General features: G+C 40.9%; 1 protein-coding gene across 1 annotated transcript; it reads left to right on the top strand.

Annotated features, from left to right (window-relative positions):
* The first annotated feature begins 3,603 nt into the window (after positions 1–3,603).
* dusp3a (dual specificity phosphatase 3a) lies at positions 3,604–16,602 on the top strand. The gene is made up of 3 exons (XM_079237450.1): positions 3,604–4,001; positions 11,814–12,046; positions 16,091–16,602. Exons 1-3 carry the CDS (start codon positions 3,838–3,840, stop codon positions 16,318–16,320), a joined length of 627 nt encoding a protein of 208 aa, XP_079093576.1. The 5' UTR covers positions 3,604–3,837; the 3' UTR covers positions 16,321–16,602.
* The last annotated feature ends 5,909 nt before the right edge of the window (positions 16,603–22,511 follow it).

Here is a 22,511-nt window from a genome sequence, read left to right as displayed (position 1 = left end):
ATGACTGGCACCGGGCTTGAAGTGAAGTGGGTCAAGAGCATCCGAGTCAAGTTGAACCAAATTCAAGTCCAGGATCTACAAGAAGAGAATAAAATAAATCACCAAACGTGTTCAGCACAGAAGGAAACAAAGATATTTTTTCCATGAAATGTTTTTTTTTATTTTATCTTTTATTTATTTGTCTTTTTTGATCCATTTTAAATGACTTTAGAACACTTTTGTGAACAGTTTACATGCACTTCTGCAAACTGCTCTAAAGCACTGATCAAATGCATTCACTTTGAAATGCATTTAATCAGTGCTTTAGAGCAGTTTGCAGAAGTAAACAAAAGGTGACAAATATTCTCCGAAATATATATGAATGTAATATAGAGATGAGATATGAAGCATAGATACGAAAGTCCCTTAAATCAGCAGTGGTAAGCAAACCAAATTCAAATACATTTTTACTGGATGAGATCAATGGTTTTTTTCGTGCCACAGCTGAACACGACTGAATGCACCTCAATGGTTTCATTAACTTTGTTATGATGAGTTAAATACACCTCAGCACGACCATTATTCAGTTCTTACCTATTTGTATACTGTGAGCATTGTTAAAAATATTGTCCTCCTAACATTCCAGTTTACAATGTTTATTTATGTACGTTAGTTTGATAGAAATGTGTCTCCATCTTGTGGTTGTATGTTAACACTCTGTAGGTTGGATGAGAGACATTTTTTTAGTAACATACATTCACAGCATTGAGAACAGAATCAAACATCCTCAAATATGTCTATAATACTGTGTCACATACATGTCAGCTGTATTTTATTTTATTTGTATCAATAAGACCAAACATGTGTAACATCATGACCACGAGGCCGAATAAACAACCGATTTAAGGCTCGTGCTGACATCTAGAGGTCGGAAGAGTTAATACATCTATTAGCGTGTGAAATGTGTTCATCAAGAGGAGAAACAACAAGATAATTATCTACTACAGCAGTAAAACAAACAAAGAATATTGCAGGTGTTTTTTTATTTAATATTTATTTTGCACGATTAAAACAATAAAATTCGAAAAAATAAACAAACATAACAGAGATTATGAATTATGATTAAATACCACAGTGCAGGAAGAGGCAAAAAAGCCAACTGGGTTTATTTGAAGCCTCCACCTGTGTACTATTTTTCACCTTCTATTTTAAATGGTTTATTGTAAAGGAAAAAGTACCAAATGTCCCTTTAACGTAGTGGAGTAGAACTAGCATACAATGGAAATACATAAGTAAAGTACAAGTGTACCTCAAGTGCAGTAAATAAATATAACACATATTTGTTACTTTCTATCAAAAGAAGAAGAAAAAAACAGTTTTCTGATAAGAATGGAGCAAAAGGGCACGAGGATCTGACCTAAAACAATTAATACAAAATTAACTGATTCAAAAAGTGACCTGAATAGTGTTTATTAAAGGGTAGCATTTGCTCCAGAAAAACATGCCCAGTTTTAAGAAAAAACAACAACAACCATGTGACCACTTGTTGTTGATGCACATATAAAAAACAAAGTATACAGTATATCTTCACAGAATATCCGCTGATTTGTAAAGCAGGGGCTCGTGTGTAGGCCCTACATCCTCTTATGTAATAGAAACCCAGACAAAATGCGCGGCGTGGGCACAATTTTAGGATGTTACGAGCGGCACCTGAAGGCAGCACGCTATCCTCTCGTGCACTACTGTCCTCCTCGGGTCCTGCTCTCGTCTCCCGAGTGTCTGCCTGCCGGTGGGGTGTGTCTGCTGGAGATATTGGTGGAGAGAGGCGGCTGCGTCAAGTGAGCAGCAAACCGGAAGTTGCACGATTTCATCTTCAGAATAAAAGCTCTGCATTGCATGCTCCTGTCTTTTTTAAATGTCATAAAAACAGACTGAGTGTATTGTTATGTAAAACACACAATGACTCCTGATAGGAAAGATAATGTGAGAAATTCTAATGCGTACCCTTTTTTTTCCAAACATATGTGGACTCCTGAGCATTACACAAATGTGAAAGGGCATTAATCTGCAGCTCTAACAGCCTCTACTCTGCTGGTGTCAGGCTTTCCATCACATATCGAACATGGCTGCAGGGCTTTGCTTTCATTCAGCCACAAGAACATTATTGATGTTGGGTGAATATATCAAATTTTCCAATTTGAGTTCATCTCAAATGTGTGGGGTTAACGTGAGTGCTCTATGCAGGACAACGACAGTTATCTGATACCAACAGAGAAGCTTCAATCTGAATCAATAATCTGTCCTCTTCCCCTGCAACCGTCTCCAGTGGACCACAAGGCTCCTTATAAGGCACTCTTATATTTCACTCATTATGCTTCCTGACACCACCACTGATACCTGTAAAACAACAACTGGCAAAGTCACAATCTCCTAATTTAAATGACATATATATATATATATATATATATATATATATATATATATATATATATATATATACACACACGCACACACACACATACATCTACATATGCTAACTATTGTTACAAATGTACAATATTTAGAGAAATCTAAGTAGCCAATAAAGTTGCAAAAAATGGAAATTGAGCCTCAGCCTGCTTGAGGCTACCTATTCCACCACAATGCATTTTTAAATGTAATGCAACCTTATTTATACTCACACTTTTATTAACGCATTCATTATCTCTGTCAGAGCACTCGGATCAAAATGTGTGGATATAATATATTTCATAGTCTATTATAAATTGAATATGTTTCTATTCTTTGCACTGTCGACTGTTGTTTATTGTTTAATGTATGCACCACATGCCAAGACAAATTCCTTAAACACTTCAACTGGTACAATATCAATACATTTGGCATTCTAAATACTTTTTAAACTCTGTCTGTATATAATACTGTTATTGTGGATTACTAACTGTTTTACTGTTTATTTATATTTACAGTTGTCCCTCACTATAACGCGGTTAACCTTTCGTGGCCTCGCTGTTTCGCGGATTTTTTTGTGTGTAATTTTGCATGCTTTTTGTACAGTGTACAGTATGAACGCGCATTGTGTTCTGCGTCCTGATTGGCTAAGGGAGAACCGCACATGTGTTCTGCGTTCTGATTAGCTAAGGGACTATACTGTACACCATTGTCAATCAATCTCCTCCGTGCAGTGTCTCCTGTACAGTACAGAATGCGTTCGGCTAGCCAGATTTACATAAATGTTCAATCGCTGATTACTTCACGGATTCCGTCTATTGCGGGTTATTTTTAGAACGTATCCCCCGCGATAAACGAGGGATATTACTTGTTTTTAATTTAATTTTACTATGTGTCTCTTGTGTGCGCTTTACCTGTCTGCTGCTGTAATCCTGCAATTTCCCCACTGCGCGACTAATAAAGGAATATATTGTGTTATTTTATGTGAAACATTCCTGGTAATAAACGGTTTTATTCTGATTCTAATTGAGCTGTCAGTTTTTACTCTGAAAGTTTTGACAGGAAGTGCACTTTAAAAACTCCCTCGTGCTTGACGTCGATGGGGAGACGCTGTATAAAAAATAAAAAATAAACTCCCGCCCCACCACCAGATACCTTGTAAGGCAGCCCAGACACGAAGACAGCGCGCGCACGACCTCACGTGCAAGGGAAAAAAAAAAAAAAAAAAAAAGAGAGAGAGAAGAAAAAAAGAAAAGAAGAAGAAGGAAAAAGGGAAACACAAAATGCAGCTGAACAACGGGACGATGTTCACGAGTCTGGAGCTGGTTGTTATCTAACATTAGTTAGTGAAGAAGAAGAAGAGGAAGAAGAAGAAGAAGAAGAAGGAGTAGAAGGAGAAGAAGAAGAGTCATGAAGAAACACCTGAGCCCCACTAAGCAGCAGCAGCAGCCGGCGGACGCCTCGGAGGTGACCGTCCAGCAGCTCAGCGCGCTGCTGGCCAACGGCAGCGGCGTCTACAGCCTGCCGACGCAACACTTCAACGAGGTCTACCCCCGAATATACATCGGTAACGCGTGAGTCATTCACCCTTTCACCGTGACTTATTAATGTCGGGGGTTTCACACTGAAAACAGGTGAGACAGGTTTATTTATTCAGCTTTTTATTGATACACACAAAGATGCTCGCGCCACTTCCACCGACACACCACACGCGACAAATGGCAACATTGTCGCATGTCCGGTAGGGCGTGCTTGTTTTGTTGCGCGTGTGTGCGTGTGTGTGCGTGCGTGTGTGTGTGTGTGTGTGTGTGTGTGTGTGTGTGTGTGTGTGTGTGTCTGTCTACTATCATCATCATGGAGGGAAGCGACCGCCTGTTGTTGTCAACACATTGTGTTGTTCCTCGAAATGTCAGCAGCGGCAAATGTGCCTCAGCGGCCAGACGGGTACATTGTGTAACAGTGTAGCGTAGTAATAGTAATACACATCATAATTATAGTCTGGTGATAATATTTCGGAGGCATGCTCGTGTTTTTCCATTTGGTTCACATGTGAAAGGACGGACACAAAGAGCCTGTTTGTTGCTCCTTCATCAATGGAGCTCTGCGTGTAATCACGTCTTCATGAGCCGCTCCCCTTCCTCTCCAGCTGGGCTGCAACAACACATCAAAACAAACATCATAAATATAAATACAAAGGGGGTTATTTTTTCATTCAGAAACTGCTCAAGAGGGGAAACAACAGGGGGTCTCCTGGGTGGAACAAAGAAGGAGAATGTTGTAGTCGTGAAGTGAGAAGATGTCTAACTCCTGTCATACACCTTTATGACATAAATATAATCATATCTACCACATGATAGTTTTTAGAGAAAAGCAATTGTGCTTTAAAAAAACAATCAATAACTTGTGTAGAGAAAATAAACTTGTTGTCGTACTTGCGAGCATACATCTTGTTTATTCTAGAGAATTGTTGATTAATCACTATATTAACATAAAACTAATCTGTAGTTTTTTGTGTTATTGTTAAAAGAAACATGTCATATATTACATTCTTTAGCTTGGGAGTCTTTTCTGTTTTTTGTTCTTGTCTCACGTGACAATAAAACTGCATCTTTTGTGGACCAAACAAATAATCAGGAAAATAATCTGCAGATTAATTTAAAGTGATTTGTATTTTTTTTGTATAATCAATAAATAGTTGCTACTTCCTGCAATTCAAGATCAGTAATCTCTATTACACTGTGAAAGGTATTGATATTTGAAATATCAATATACAGCTGCAACTGAAGACTATTTCCTCAATGCTTTGATTAATCACTTGATCTATAAAGTATTAGGAAACAAGGGAAGATGCCCAGAACCCAAGGCGGCGTAATTAAATGTTTTGTTTTGTCCGGAACATAGTTGGTGATTCATTTTCCACTAATCGATTAATCAACTAATTGTTGCAGCTCTGCATCTGATAATGATGTACCAGCTGGTGATTGATTTTTTATTGATTTTTTTTTAAACAGAAAAATATACACACTTGATAAGAACATCTTACATTTGAAAGATGTACGCCGATTTAGGACAACTATTTTCATTATTGTTGACTTATTTTTGATAAATCAATAAATCTCTCTCATCAGTAAAATGTCAGAAAATATTGAAAGATAACAATTAAATGCCCTGAAGCCCCAATTGTGACAAGACAAGACAAAAACAGAAAATAATCTAATCTCATTATTACACATTTAAACGGCTGCTTGTGCCATTTAATTCAAGCGCAACACATACATGTATATGTATATTAAACATGACAGAGGGCGGACTATAAATCTACAGTTGTTGGTGGACTGGATGCTATCGGCTTTGTAATGAACATGCCGACTCTTCAGGAATTTACTGTGTTCCAGTAAAACCAGTTCCTTGTGCTTCCTGCACTGGTGTGAACACATTGTCTGTGTGTGCTGTATTAGTATGAATACGCTTTGTTCCTTGGTTCTTACGGGCAGTACACACTTAGTAAGTAGAAGCAGATATTGCGGTCACGTCAGAGGTAAATTATGTGTTCTTATTACAGCCTATAAGAAGTGGACGTAGTCATGGTGACGTCAAACATTGGTTTCACCTGCAACTGATAAACTAAAGTTACCTTTTCAGAAAGTGGAGGAGTGACTTAGTGACGCTGGATACGACTAGTGGCTGTCACTCACCTTGTAGCCCCGCCCTAAAGCATCCCGTGCTTTATGGTCTGTTTGACTCTGAATGACCATAATTTACTAAATGAACATCATGCTGTATTGAAGAAGACTTGAAACTAGAGATTGAGGCATAAACTCATGTTTACAATGTTTACTGTAGAGTCATGTAGACTATACAGTTATATAGACTTCTATACAACCAGGGGAGTCGCCCCCTGGTGGTCAGGAGAGAGAATACAGCTTTAACACATGAAGCATATACTACTATACAACCAGAGGAGTCGCCCCCTGATGGACAGTAGAGAGAATGCAAGTTTTAAGACACTTCCACATCGGCAGAACCAGAGGTTGCCGCCTGGCTCTTAACACCGTCTCTAAATGAGTTTGGGCATTTCTGTGCGGCACATTCAACATATCAGCCGCATTTAATCAGATGCTGATGTGTCAATATTTCTTTGGAGATTGATATTGATATTTAAAATAAAAAAATCTAACTACTTCTGCAATTGAAGATTCTTGAATCGATTCATTGATTAAATCACTTGGTCTACAAATCATTAGAAATCGGTGAAAAATGCCTAGAAACCAAGGTGACGTATATAAATGTCTTGTTTTGTCCAACCAACGATCCAAAATCCAGTTGCAATCAATTTACTGCCATTTGCTAATGAAGTGGAGATTTATGACTCTGGAAAAACTCATTTAGAGATATATTTGTTAAATGACATACATTTCGAAGAAAAAAAAAAATCACGAGTAGATTTATTAATCCCTAAAATTATTTACATTAAGACAATATTTCATTTATTACAAGTTTTCTGAAATCTTATGCTTTGAAATGCAAATGAGGCATCATCTAACACTAACATATGGTGAAAGAAGTGAAACAAACAACTAAATGTGTGTTTTGGATGTTTTCCTTCCACACCATAGTTTGAAAGAAGATATATAATGGAAACAAAGTAGCCCAAAATCTCAAAATGTACCTGTGCATGAAAAACCAAGGTACAGGAAAACAAGTAACTTGTGGCATTTGTTTCATAACTCAGGTATATTATTGGCACCGGTATTTAACATTTATGTAATTGGTCATGTATTTGCACTTTTTTGCAATATCTGTTGACCCCCGTTATTTATATATATAGTATATAGTACATTAGTATCGTCTGCAACCGAAAAATGTAATCCCATACATCAGAAATCATTTGAGGTTTCAAGTGTCAAATTTGTCGGAAAAGCCATTTGAGAAAGATATGTTCCAGGAAACATGATTTCCAAATACATTTTGTTGTTCTGTAACGTAATAAAAGCTTCAAATCTCCCTTTTATGGATTCCCGCTAGACAATGCATTCAGGGAAGCCCCCTGAGGAGTGGAGTGCCTCGCTGTGCAGGCCCATCATTTGGCTCCAGCCGCTGCCAAGAGGAATACAAGCACATTACTGTACCTCGGCGCTACAACAAAATCAATCTGAATATGCCGATCTGCCCGAGCCAAGTCTCCGAACAAAGTGCTGGAAGTCGTGTACCGATGGGAAGCCGATCGGACGATGCCGAGACTCTGATGCTCCCTCGGCCTTATGGCTCCTTTTGAAGAGGAGATTTTTGATTCCTGTTGAAGAAATTGAGTTATTTTGTAATCATTTAAAGTAGCATTCATCTTTACTGTCTCCTGTCAGGGGTCATGCACAGTATGGCGGAGGTAACTAGTAAAGCATTTTATCATTAGAGTACATCACAGTCCAAATAAGTCGAAAAGGGAAGCGTAATGTAATGCGATATTACAAATGACTCATGCAGGGCGAGGTGGTATTGATCGTTAATGAAAGCATGAACCTGATCCACTATTTACACCACTGGGACCCACGAAGCCTTTCTGCTGATGCATCCTGTATATTAGTCCCGTTACAATTTCATTTGTGCAGCTGGCCAACATCAAAACAAATACACCAATTAACACACACACCAATATATATATATATATATATATATATATATATATATATATATATGTATATGTACACACACACACACACACACACACACACACACACACACACACACACACACACACACACACGTGGCACAGTAGTTCACACACTTGACAGTTGAAATAGCTTTGTCCTTGAAAATATCCATCAACGTCTCCTATCATGGAACTCCATAGGGACTCCATAGGGACTTGAGCCCATGACCTATTTTAGGCTCCGATCTATACTTTAGAAGCAACAACCAGGACAAACTGTAATATAGGATTGTTCCCCTGACACATATCAAAATACATTATAGTTCAGTTGATGAATTTAATCTCATAACTCATATTGTTTACTGATGTTTCACCTGCAAAACACCAAAGTAAACAAGTCATCATGACTACCTTCTCTAGTCTCCTTTATAGGCCTATATTATTGCAATATTCATCTTAATTGCAATCTAAAATTACAAGTCTGGATTTTATCCATATTAAGCACTGTATATATTTGCCGTAAGGAGAAGAGGAACTAAGCAATACATTATCCAGAAGAGATGAATAGAAAACAGACATCTGGGAAAAAATAAAACTCCAATAATACAATATAGAGTTGTAAAGAAAATGCTGATGTGTGGGCATGTTTCATGAACCAGTCAGTAAAATGTTCCCGTCCCTTAAAAGGATTAAGAGTGTATATTTTCCACAACTCAAACCCCTTACACTGTTTTCAGATCTGTCGTAGTCAGCAGTATGAAAGCAGCGCGTGCAGCTCGGGGACACACTTAAAGGTGTGGTTTGTTTGCTTTGAGGAACACTTTGGCTCTTTGTGAAGCCGGTCTTTAATAATGGATGCTGTGGGACTGCAGGTGGAGGAAGGCTGGGACAGGGCAGGTGAATAGGAAGGGAGCCATTGGCTGTGAACTCGCTTGAACCAGAGCGTATACCTCTGCATTGTACAAAGTACAGTAAGTACGCTGCTGCTCGTGTGCAGTCGCTTCTCCTTCCCCGCTGCCGGACGCACATGTTGCATTGTAAGTGCTCGCGCTGTAAACGTTAAGGGTTGTGGGAAATCTGTTCAGATCCTGGGAGGTGGTGGGAAATGAGGTCCGGGATCCAAAAGAATTAAAGTAAAAGTATATTTAATAAAAAATGATAGACAGCTCATGCTCCCGCGCGGGCCCTTTAAATCCACGGCGCACTTCGGACACAGGTCCGAACAGTTCGCTGGGTGGGTTAAAAGAGACCGAGCGTTCGCGCACCAGTTAGTTTTCAACTCATTCGTGGGACCTAGAGTCCTTCCTATTGGTTTAATCTTTTATTACCTTTCTAAACATATTATTGGCCCTGCCGTTTTCAGGGGCGGAAATAGACTACTTCTTCTTCCGTCTTCCGTCTTCTTCTTCTTCTTATTCTTCTTCTTCTTCTTCTTCTTCTCCAGAAAGGGTAGTGTCCATTGTCCCAAAAGTCAATATTCGGCTCTGCCCCCTCAGGCGAACAAGAGAACTACAACTCCTTAAGGTGGTAGTCAATATATCATGCAGCATGCAGTATTTGTCTAACATTCATTCACACATCAATCATTCTACAGTAATAAAAGTGACCTTCATATGCATACAATTACAAATCCCTCATAATAATATCCCTTATTAATTATCATATTTCATGCATTGTAATGTACACACAAACAACTCATTTTACATAGATGTGCAAGTCCAAATGTGACAAACTAAGCTTAAAAAACACTACAGAGTCCTCACATCTGAAGGAGTCTCTGCCCTGCAGCGGACACACAAACAGATGGGCTGCTTCATCCCTCCTCCAATGCCCGTAAAGCAAAATGGTGGCAGGGAGGTTTTTTCTAATTTGCAGAGGACGCTTTGAAGCCGCCGCCTCTGGGGAGCTGTTCAGGGTCACCTAGCCAGCCTTATATTGACTGTAAGAAGACATCGGAATATAAAGCCCACCACGCTGTCAGGGTGAGCATGTCAAAGATGTATCATTCTTTAGTCTGGATAAAAGAAGAGCAAAGAGACACGTTCAGCTTTTACAGTAGAGTTGTTCAAATATTATGTCTCAATCTCTAGTGTCAAGTCTTCTTCAATACAGCATGATGCTCATTTAGTAAATGATGGTCATTTAGAGTCAAACAGACCATAAAGCAGGGGATGCTTTAGGGCGGGGCTACAAGGTGATTGACAGGTGTTCCACGGCGTCGTTTTCGTCTTACAACATGAAAGTCTCATTCAGAGTTGGTTTGTACTTATCTCCACCCTCACGTGTCACTTCTAATTGCAAAAAAAACCAAGATGGCGGCGCCCAAAAGGCAGAACTCAAGACTTCAAAATCGTAGTCGACCAAACCAATAGGTGACGTCACAGTGATTACGTCCATTTCTTATGTACAGTCGATGGGTTAAACACATTCGTTTGTCAAATGACAAATGTTGAAATCAGCAGGAGGGGAGCTAGTTTACGTTAGCGGTTAGCAGCCTCAGGAACCAGCAGCTAACGTTAATGGAGGTTGCATTGTGTTACATTACGATGCATTCATGCTCTTGAATAAATAGTTGTTTGAAGGTGACGTTTTCACAGCAGTATTTAAGATATCAGAGAGGTAATAACCTGTTAAACTGCTATTGTATCGGTTGATACATACATTCAGGAATCGTTATCATAAAGGGAAACAAAAACACATTTTCTTTTGTTTATATCGCAACGTAAACGGTTTCCGTGAATCTTTTATGAAAGAACACATCTCCCTTTTCTTGTTTTTCGATGCATTTGCCAGTGAAAGAGGAACATGCCGTTTCTTTTGTCCTCCGTTAGCTGCAGAGCAACAGTATGGTGGAGCTTAAACTGTAAATTCAGCACAGCTAATTAGAGGCACTAAATGTTCCATAAACCTCTAATACAACATGTATAAAAGGCATTTTATTCAGAATCGATGGGCAGCGCCTGCGGCCAGGTTGGATCGTAGCGTGGGCATCGGGCCAGGCAGGCTGGCGCAGCCAAAACACTCATTTGCTTCGTTATGGTTTGTTTGCTCTGCATCGGCTTAATGTGCAGTATTGTTCCTTACAGACAAAGTGCAGCAGAGTAGGAAGGGAGCAGATTTATTGTTTCCTGGACATTTAGTCGATGGATGTGAAGCTCTTTCACCCTTTCTTTCTGTCTCAAGTCCAATCCAAGTCTGTCTCAATTACTTTTTATCACATTTTCTAGATTATATTACGAACTAAATCAATTAACCACGAATAAATTCTACTCCAAAATGTGCGATAACGCAGAGACACTTTCGAGTGCGGTTTTAAAGCAGCAACATGCAGAAGTTTTACGGCTCCCAGCTGCAGATATACAGTATTTGGCTGTATATCAAGCCGCGATACTGTCAGCACTGCGTCCGCTAACACGGAGGCGGAGTGGTCGTGAAAGATGCAACACACATTGTCAAAATATCACTTTGAAATAAATTGTGCTGACACGCTCCTTTTGCTGCATCGGCCGGGTGTTATTATTAGTTCTGTTATTTGTCTTAGGTGTCTTGTTCTGCTGCTGTACACTCATCACTTTGTGTTGTGAGCGACCAAAAAAAAAAGAAAAGTTTTAAATCACCATCAAGAGGCACTCTATAAGTTTCTCCTGGTACTTTGTGTCGGTGCAGCAGGCTTGTGACAGAAGTCAGCAACCTGCTGAAGCGATGAAATTAATGTATTTTTTTTATCCTGTATTCCCAGGTTCGTGGCCCAGAATGCAATGCGTCTGCAGAAACTCGGAGTGACGCACGTCCTCAACGTGGCGGAGGGCACCTCCTTCATGCACGTCAACACCAGCGTGGACTTCTACGCCGGCACGGGCGTCACGTACCACGGCATCCAGGCCAACGACACGGAGAAGTTCCACCTCAGCGCCTTCTTCGAGGAGGGGGCGGACTTCATCGACAAGGCCTTGGCGCACAACAACGGCAAAGGTGAGTCCATGTTGAGCTGTGAAGTGCAAATATGTGGACTATTTTTATATTGACGATGGATCACTACTCGTAATATTGAACCCGAGGAGAATTCAGCCTCACGGAGCATTTTTTTTTTGCGTCTTTCAGCTATTCTTTTTCTCTTACAGTTTTTTGTTTTGGTTCACTCTCACCGCTCTCTTAATGTCGCTTTAACCCCCCAATAAGCTGCTGAAAAACAGCAAGTTTTTCAGCACTAAAACACAATTTGACTCTGAATATATATTCAATCAAATCAACAGGGATTTGGACAATTACTATACTTTTATTCAATAAATATGCTGTCCTCAAGGACTCGAACTGTAATTTTACGCCACTGAACAAACTAATTTAATTTCTCTGGTGTGGGAGTTTGAAAGAGAGACTGATAAGTAACAGATACAATAATAAGTAACCAACGTAACATTTTAACTTTTTTTACTAACGCTGTTTTTCTTTGGTTTTCCCGTCCAGTTAGTGTGCAGCAATTTAAATGGCAGCAGGGTCAAAGTTAGCGGCTAGTGGGTGAACATAGCGGAGCATTTAATGTTAGCAGCTAAAGAGCGAGATGTTTAATTGAGGAGTTAACGTAGACGAAAAACTAAGCTAACAGTTAAGTTTCAACAAAAAGAAATGTTCTAATGAAGCAGAATGTTTTGTGCATCTTCACTCCTATCGCTGGTTAACTCCTAATGATGGTGTTGCAGTAGAAATATCTGTATGTAACATGACAGCGTTACTGACATTCAAAAATAACTTATGTGACATTGTTTTCTGCTAGTATTTTTGCCATTAACACTCACGTGGTAAAAAAAACATCTGCTCTTCTAACAAAGATGCGAGATTTAAGGCTCCTTTTAATGATTCACCCTCAATGCATAAGTGAACACCGGAGGAGATAATCATGACGCCCCGAAGCATCTGAGGCTAAATCTGACACACTCCTGAGCCCTGCTCCATATTCCTTTATCAGATCATGTAAAATAATTCCGTGGGTATCACACCTGTGGCACCAAATCCACCTCGTTGTGTTCGACAAGGATTTACAGCACAGAATGAATCGACGTAAAAAGCAGAAATCGCTAGTTGCTCCTGTATTATTCATTAGAGGGTCAGGTGTAACGTGCTTCAACACGTCACATGGGTTGTGCAGCATATTGGAAAACACTATATGTAGATCGTAGAATCGATCAATCCCAGGAGGCCCCGCCAAAATAAAAGAAACGATCGTTCCCCAGCTCTCCCAAAGCTGCAGCCAAAATGTACTTCATTTGTCGCGGCACGTGAGGGATGTGTTTTAATTGGTGTGCTGAACCCGGTGTTTTATCACATGGATTTATTGTCAGCATTGGCACAGAAAAGCCTCTTAATCCCTTTGGGCACTATGGGGGGAAAAGTGCAGCGCCAACGCTGGTAAATCAGGAGCGAAGAGCGGCCGTAACGAGGACCGTGATGGAGGATGATGCTCCGCCTCGGATCGCTGCAGTTTGACCCGCAGTGCTATTGGGCAACATTATCTTTGACCCCCTCCCCTCTGGAAAGGTCATAGGTTCTTTTGAAAGGATTTTTAATGAGGAATTGCATCGATGCTGCTACGCGTCTGCCATAATGAAGACATGAGGCGACTGTGTGCTGCAGTCAGTGGTGTCGAGTGTTTACGAGCTGCACACTTTATAAATTCACCATGTGAGGAAAAATAAATGAAAGGTCATTTAATGGGTGAAGGATTCCTTTAATGAATGTGAGAGAAACTCATCGCTTTTTCAAATGAACATAATATGTTGATCAGCAGCGGTTTTAGAGAAAATTGAACGGTGGTTTCTTTTAGGATAAAAAAAGAGTGAGTGATTGAGCAATGAAATATAACTAGACAGAAGAAAAGGAAGAGAAGGCAAAATGTGCTGCTAGCAAGAAGGGCTCTCACGTAAAAAAATAATCAAATAACGAATTTAAACGTCACAAAAATGCAAAATACTGAAGAATATTGTGTATAAAAACCGTTCACATACCAGCAGTAATGCACATTTGCAACAGCTGCAGCACTTTTTCAAGAAAAGGTTTGAATAGTTTTGCGCAGACAGAGGACCAACTACTCTATTGACCCAGAGCAGCGTCCGTCAGGTTGTCTGAGGTCAATGTTGAGTTGAAAATAACCTGAACTACTTACCGTTGGTCCCTTTTAGCGAAATGCTCTGAGTGAATTTGAGTCTGTAGCAGTAATCACGGCTGGCGCGTGGTCGTGATATGCAAATGAGATGCGTTAGAAACAGCAGGTCTTAAAAAACTACATTTGAGTAAATATTTTGCAGCTAAATCAAATTCTTCACAAGATACTCAACCTGTGTTTCTTTATTGTGCATTTAATAATTGACTTGTCTTGTACAAAGGCAATAAAGTAGTCCATGAATATGAGTTTACAGATAATTACAATCCCTCCTCGGCATTGTGGAGGTTGATTTATGGCTTTTTGCCGGTTACACCTACATATAAATGAGCATATCTCTGAGTTACACTGGTTGTCTTTTCTATTCTTCACAGTTCATTTAGTTTGTACGCCCTTTAACATTTCAGAGAATAATGCAAACGAACAGCGCAGAGCGCGTAAACGCCTCCGTGCATGCTGGGAGCGCTACGGCGCCAAGTCCAAGAAGTTTGCCTTCTGCACACGGTTTCTCTGATGCTTCTGTGTCGTGATTTTACAATCAGCACGGCTTTGCTCGCTAGTGTTCTCTGTGTTTTTTTATTCATTGGCTTTATATATTATTTGTTATCGCTTTATTTGTTAGTCACGTTTTCATTTCTTTCACGGAACACACAGATCACAAAAAAAAAAGGAGAGATTTTTAAAGACTGCCAACTGCAAGCTGTCTGTTGTGCTTGGAGACTTTATATTTTGGATTCGCAGAGATCATTACACTTTGAATAGCACCTTTTTTTCTTCTCATTTCGAACAAGAAGCGACAGCCGTGTTAGCGAGAGAGCGAGAGAGCGAGGGAAGTCGTGAGCCAGAGAGGATGCAGGAGCGTCGACATTGATCCGTGGCAGGTCGGCTGATTAGCTATTGAAGAGGTCGTTTCATTGGCAGAGGACTTCTTCTTCTTCTGGGTGGAGATCAGAGGAGGAGAGGGGATCGCAGGAGATTATACTCCAGAGGGGAGGGACGTCGGGTTTCAAACAAAGTGCCGAATCTGCAGATCTGACCTGAGAGCGACCGGCACATCAACTGCTCCGTGAAGCTTTCCAAGTCAGACGCCCCGCGGGGGTTTTCTTGGGCTCGTCAGCGATGAAAAAGCGAAAGTCCGACAGAGATGCATCTTAGACGGCAAACACAAACAACACACACAAACACACAAATAAGTACACAGATGTGAAAACGCTACTGCAGGACAGAGGACATGCATGTATTCTGTGCACACACTGCAGCAGAGGTCAGGTCGTGTGTTTGCATCTCCTGGCATGGAAGATGCTTCGCTCGGCAACTTTGATCGCAGAATAAGTTTTCCCGACCACTCTTACTTTTTTTGTTCATTTGTTTCTTCTTTCTTTCCTCATTTGTCTTCCTCTTTTGAGACTTAGAGTAAAAAAAACCTCCATGAAGCAGAAATCCTCGATGGTGTTTCTGTATCGTTCTTTTAAGTCACAGTGAAATTAAACACACATTTACCAAGTTATGATGTGTTAATTCTTCAGTGGTCATGGTTTCTGTCAAATATGTGTAGAAATATGTATTTTTTGGGGGGTGTTTTATCTCAAATCCCATTTCTTTTCCTGTAAATTAATAAAATGTAGCTCATGACTAATCTTGAAGTTGGTTTATATACATTTATCTAGGGCAATGTGGTTTGAGATGACTTGCTAACCCTGACCAACACAACAACACTTAGCAGCTAGCGGAATGATATTAGGGCTCAGAGGTGTTTCTTTGCATCTCAATCTGCAAAAACATATGCAACAAATGCACTATTTTCTCCCGTTTGTAGTAGCGCTAACCTTATCGTTCTATTATCCTGTGTTTGTATCCTCCAGGGAAAGTCTACGTCCACTGCAGAGAAGGCTACAGCCGCTCCCCCACCATGGTGGTCGCCTACCTCATGCTGCGCCACAAAATGGACGCCCGCCTGGCGGTGGCCACCGTGAGGCACAAGAGAGAGATCGGCCCAAACGACGGCTTCCTTCGCCAACTGTGCCAACTCAACGAGAAGCTGGCGAAGGAGGGCAAGCTGAACGGGGAGGTGGGCAAACTAAAGACCAAGTGAGGGCGAGCCCACGTCTCCTCCCCGTCACGCCTTTCAGACTGACCCCACCCTGACCAAACCAGCACCCATGTGACACACCAGGGGGTATTCAGAAACACAAACATATGCATTTATCTGTGTAGACAATTATTCCGTCACGCACACATGCCGTTTTCCCATCTTCAGTTCTCGTCTATCACTGCTAGAGTGTGATCTCAAATACTCCCACACCAGCCTTTTTTTCTAAACTCCACAGCACACACATGTGCAGACGTACCTTAAAGCATTCCTTCAATCCCTCCCACAGACGGTAAAAACTTAGCCCTGGTTTTTAAGATTTCCTTAATTAAATAGAAGATGATAGCACAATCATTCCATAGTTTTCCACTGCCGGGAATGTCAGCGATGTCTCCGCCAGTGGGAGTACTCTATAGATTCCAAATGAACTCTTTTAGACAATTTTTAAGTGGATGGCCAAACAGGAACAAGCAAGGAAGTAAAGGAAGTAAATATGTGAATGGATGGAGGAAAATCCCAAACATTCCATGAAAACAGCCCCTCAGAGTTTTGTTTGCCCTCTTAATCCCTCCTACCTTTAGGGGCAGATATTTAAACGCACAAACGATTCACACTCCGCGTAGCATCCTCGACCACACGGCCTCTAGTTTGACAGCGGTCGCGTCACATCTGTCGGCTGGCAGCGAAGGTCGAGCTGATTAAAAAATAACGAGCGCCGCTGCGTGGGGTCGCTCGTGTCACCGCCGTATTCAGCTGCTGATGCGGCAGATGTTAAATGTGAGGTTGCGTTAGTTTGTCATTGAGCTCCATCAGCTTACACACGAGACAAATCACATGTCGGCAGCTGAATATCTGCTTTAAAAGAAGCTTCAAAAGAGCTAATTTACAGTATTTCATTTCTAAAGGGGCTTATTGACAAATTCAATTTTCTCCTGCATTAGAGATAATAAGAGGGAGGGGAGTTATTATAATCTTCTGTAGAGCAGGACTGCATGATAAAATGTCATGTTACTCACCGACCTGCTATCTGGATGCAAAGAGGAGGTTTAGTCCTGATAAATACACAATCTGCTGGTTTAGTTTGTGTTTCGTATTAAACTAACAGAACAAATATAATCATGTTTTAATCAGCACAGCTGTCTACACAGGCCACGCTACACTCAAGTGTATTTTTACATTTATAGTTTTATACGTGTACCTTCAGTGATTGTTTTTTAGGCTCTGAACGCTGCAAAAACGCAGATGACCTACGTTCACTACTGTACCTGAACGCATCCTGTGTAGACGGTTAAAGGACATCTAAACTAAGCCAGCTGATTTTGAAAACGCAATTTGACACATTGAATCTCTTTTTTCCTCCATTTTGGTCGGCAGAACACTGTTTTAATGAAGCCACGGTCACAATTTGGTTGTTTTCATAGTTTTCTGTTTTACTGGTCAGACACTAAATGAGCATAAAGTTGAGATTTGATCGTCCCATTGAGGTGAACAGTATTTCCTGCGCTGTCCGACAAAATGAACATGAATACAATTCAATACATAAATAGAACTCCATAATCAGGCACAAGTCACAGTTCTCCCAGAGCTATTTCCAGTAGCTTTGTCTTTAAAAGCAGATTTTCACCAGTTTACCGCCTTCAAACTAGAGGCCTTTAGTTTTAAATGTGGGATGCGTCACCACAGAGCGGTCCAGTCATCACGCCAGAGAGTTGTCCACTGCCGATTCCCTGACACAGCCATTCGGTCAGTATCCAATACCACTGTTTCATCAACACAGTTTGTCCGAGGTCCACACACACACAACACGTCTCACTCCTCAGCGTGTGTGTTTATTATGCCTGACTCCACACACACACCGGGGGGCAAGTCACATTTTTTTTTTTTTGTATGTACTAAAGCATTGCAATATATGTCAATACCCCCCCATCAGATATATAGAATGTACTCGCGTCTAAATATCAGGCTGTAGTTGTTACATATAGGCATACACATGTACTTTTAAAAAGTATTCATTACGTGGCATCATACTGTAAACTAAACCTAGTGCCCGAAAAGGACGGCAATGGAGTGTTTTTAAAAGGAGAAAAAAAGGAAAACCTGCAACATGTCGCTCCTTCGGGAGAGTCGTTTCTGACATGGATTCCCATCAAAGTGTAGGCGGGTCGGAGCTGTCGACCCGGAAGACCGTCAGCATCCCTCAGAAGAGCTCGTCGGTAGTTCAACCCTCCGGCATTACAACAAGCAGCCTCGGTAGCATGAATCCAGAGAGGAGAGTGGAAACTAGGTTGTCTCACCTCATTAATGGCACTATTTATTCCTCCTTTGATATATCTGTATACATATGAATATATACACGTATACTGTATATACATATTTAAGTGCTGACATATATGAATGTATGAGCAATGTGTCTATAACGTGTCGGTATCGTCAGTACGTCTTAAGTCCTTATATATCATGTTATATTTGTATACGACGTCGTGGAATAGCTCCTCCATTCTCTCTGTTCCACGGTCGGTTACATGTGCATTCATACTCAAATATAATGTACATGTAAAATGTTGTGATGGTTCTTATCACAATTGTGCAACACTTGCTCTGCGGCAGCAGGTTCCCCCCCCCAGCTGGGATGCCGAGGCATGCGACCATCGTGTTTACTGGTGTGTTTTTGTGATGTTTTCTTTTAAGTTCTCCACGTGTAACCTAATTCACACTACACAGCGAGATGCAGGTGGCAGCATCAGATGGATGCGGATGGTCCTGCATAGCGCCATCACGTCCCAGGATGCACTTGTCCCGTCGCCCCTGTTCATTTGGCGCTGCAGATCTTTTACTTTCTTCCTCGACGAACGTTTTCTGTGAGGATCAATATTTGGGGTTTCTTTGCATGAGGACGAATTGATTCTCCAGCAACACTTTTTTTCTATTTCAATGCAATGTTTTGAGCTGCAAAAACGCTTCAATTCACTCACAAACGTTCCCTTTTTACTGGTAGTTTGTAGCTGAATTTTCACAGTAAAATAATCTTAGAATTGTTCAATTCTTCCAAACATTTGTACATTTTTTTATTTAAATTATTAAATAAAAAAAATCAGATTTGCTGCTTTTAATTGAATATCTTTGGGTTTTCATTTTTAAAGCAATCGGGAAAAAACATCCCCTTTGGCTTGGGGAAATTATGACATTCATCATCGTTATTTGTTGAGGTTTTGTAGACCAAACAGGTAATCGATTAGTCAAGGAAATAGACGACAGATCAGTCGATAATTCCAATAATTGCTTCTCTGTCGCGACTGTAATTTCAGTTTTCTGCATATCTTGGAAGAACTCTAATGCGTTTATGACCATTGTGAAGATTTAGAGGGCCAGTGAGGAAAAAGTACTGCTGACTGAAATATAAATAAATACATCTCATGAAATCCAATCTCTAAATAAAATCTCAAAACATGCATTGAAATGTCAAATGTTGCTGCAACCCCATGATTCATTCTTGGCCTGGAGGGACGAACGCGAGTGCAGTTGTGAAGTCTCGCGGCTGCAGGGATTCTGGTTCATGTGCCGGTCATCCGGTCATCTCGTGCACGTGAACACGTTTCAGTCCTGCAGAGCAACACGCTCCACTTCACTTCACTTCCCTGCAAGCGCTGCTTTCTGTATTTTTTGTGTCCGCTCAAGATGAATCAGGTGCAGCGGCTCCAATTCGAGACCATTTTCCAGTTTAATTTCGTGCATGTGTCTCACTGCATTGTCCCACCGCCTCGCCACGAACCCCAAGACCACACAACAGCGACGTCAACCGAAAACCTCTGTGCCCTCAAACGAACACATTGAACACCAAGATTGTCTTGTGCCAAGTGACCGACTGTGTTGTACAAAAAGCCATTTCCATGTTTATGATTGGCTTTTTTGGGGGGCGGGGTTTCACTCATACAAATACTGCCCTCCTTCTGAATTCACAAAAAAAAGAAGCTCTACACAGTTCAGTATTCCTTAAAATTTGAGAATCATTGGGGTGAAATTGGTCCAGGATGAGGGTATGTACTTTATAGCATCAACTGCCTACACCAACTTGCTTATTGATCAAACCATTGACAGTTTTTGGCTCCCAAGATGGAGTCTCATAAACACGAGCCAGACTAGCCATGGTAGATGTTTTTCTGACACTATTTACACGACAAAATTGTACAAGTCGTTCTTCTTTTTGGGGGGCAAACAAACAAAGAAAGCGTCTGTGATGGCTACACTTCTGGCTTCACCCTTTTTTTGGTATTGCGTAGACCCTTTTACAGCTTGTGAACTATGATGACGTATGCAAGTGTGCACACGCAGTTTGGCAACGGGAGCACGACGGAGTGCAACAGCATTAACCACCAAAGATGGCGAACGCGACCTAAATAAATGGACTTTTCCAGATCTTTGTGCGATTACTGAGTGAGTTAAAACTATGTTACCTCTGGTGACTATTGATTTTTAAAATGGCCGCCAAAAACAGTCCAGTGGTAGTATACACGTTTAATAGCTTGCAGTTTGGGTTTTAAAGCTACTACGAGGAACTTTCAGTTTGTGTTGATTTTGGGGCCCCCTGTGGACAAAGGTGGTAGTGTCTCTAAGCACCAGGGTCCCTGGTGCTTAGAGTACACTTCTAATTTTGCTGCAGCAGGGTCTGACAGTCTGGTCCTCTCAGTCCTGGTTCTGGTTCCCCTTTGCCTCCCTTCCCTCTGGTGGTCTGTTTACTGACGGAGGTCTATAGAGGAGCAGGACTAAACTGAGACGGTTTCATAACATAGTTCCTCACAGTAACTGAAACCAGTGACTGTGTTGCCTGTAGTGAAGCAGCTGTTGAAAACGCCGACAGAACATGTCGGTAAAAGTCCTCAATCAGTTTTAAATACATACTCATCTGTGTTTATCATCCATGTCAAACATTATGAAACTATGAGGGACGCATTTGGAAGTCATCAGTTAAAACACCTGTTGCCGTTTTTGCTGAGTTATCGATTCCGACAACCGAACACAACATTTTGATGCTGTTCACAGTTTTATTTCAACGTTTTAAAGCTCGCCAACTCGTCTGGATGAAAACGCCACTTCCGTTGCCAACATGCACACGTATCTTTATGATGACACCAGCTGTAAAAAGGTCTGTTGAGTAACGGATAAACACTGCCACCTGCTGTTCAACGGATCAACTTCTCTCTATTCATTTTGACGTAGTTACAATCCAACCACATGTTTTCTGTCTTCTTTTTCCTTAATGTAAAACTCTGTAATGTCAAGATGTCTTGTTTTTTTTTAACAAAGGTACCAGCATCGTTTTGTGGGTTATACTCCAGGTACAGTACTTTGCGTATTATCGAGAATGTCAAATGTGAAATGCCATTGATGTACATTGTTATATATACTGAGTATGTAACACGCACTAAGGCAATTGTGAATTGCTGCATTTTACCGTCTTAACCGGCCTACGTATATGGAAATGGCATTGTTTGATGTTGGATCAAATTGCAGATGAAACTTTTCTCCTCAAAAGTTTAATTTCTCTTCAGATTTGTCCTGTTACAAGGATAAGTTTTTTTTCTTCTTCTCTTTTGTACAGTAGGAAATCATGAAAGTGACCTACTTCTCTTACATCCAGCTCAACGCAGTGCGTCATTATCCGAGTGGTTTTTGAATGAGTCACCTTTAAATGGTACCTGGACCAGACGGTAATTGTAGTTCACTCACGGCGGTTGTGGAGAACTGTGCAAGTCACCGGAGGCGACGGGAGGATCAAATCCCTCACACAGGGCCAGGTATTTTTTTTTTATCATGTAAAAAAGTACATTAAATTGACTTTCGGTCAAATGTCCCGTCCCATGTGGAGAATCTCAGCCATCTGCGCTGAAGTAGGCAAAAACCTGAGATGTTTAAACCCTCCGTGACTGACTTCCTGCGTCATGGAAACTCATCTGGCTGAACTTTTGTCCGCGATATAATAAACTCCATCCATCTGGAGCTCCTGACAAACACCGGAAATTACATGCTAATACCGTTTGGCCCAGGTGAAGTGCAGAGCTGCCATCTTCTTTTCTTTGTGAAAAAAAACCACACAAAAAACGTCTTGAAGCAGGAGTTTTAGCACAAATGAGCCCAATGCCCGACTCCTCCTGGAGGCCATTACACGGGCGACTCTTACCGTGTCTCGTTTCTGTTGG

This window comes from Taurulus bubalis (assembly GCF_910589615.1).
Source record: "Taurulus bubalis genome assembly, chromosome: 2".
NCBI classification, from domain to species: domain Eukaryota; kingdom Metazoa; phylum Chordata; class Actinopteri; order Perciformes; family Cottidae; genus Taurulus; species Taurulus bubalis.
Note: the sequence above shows the minus strand (reverse complement) of the source record. Positions and strands in the feature narration are given on the sequence as shown.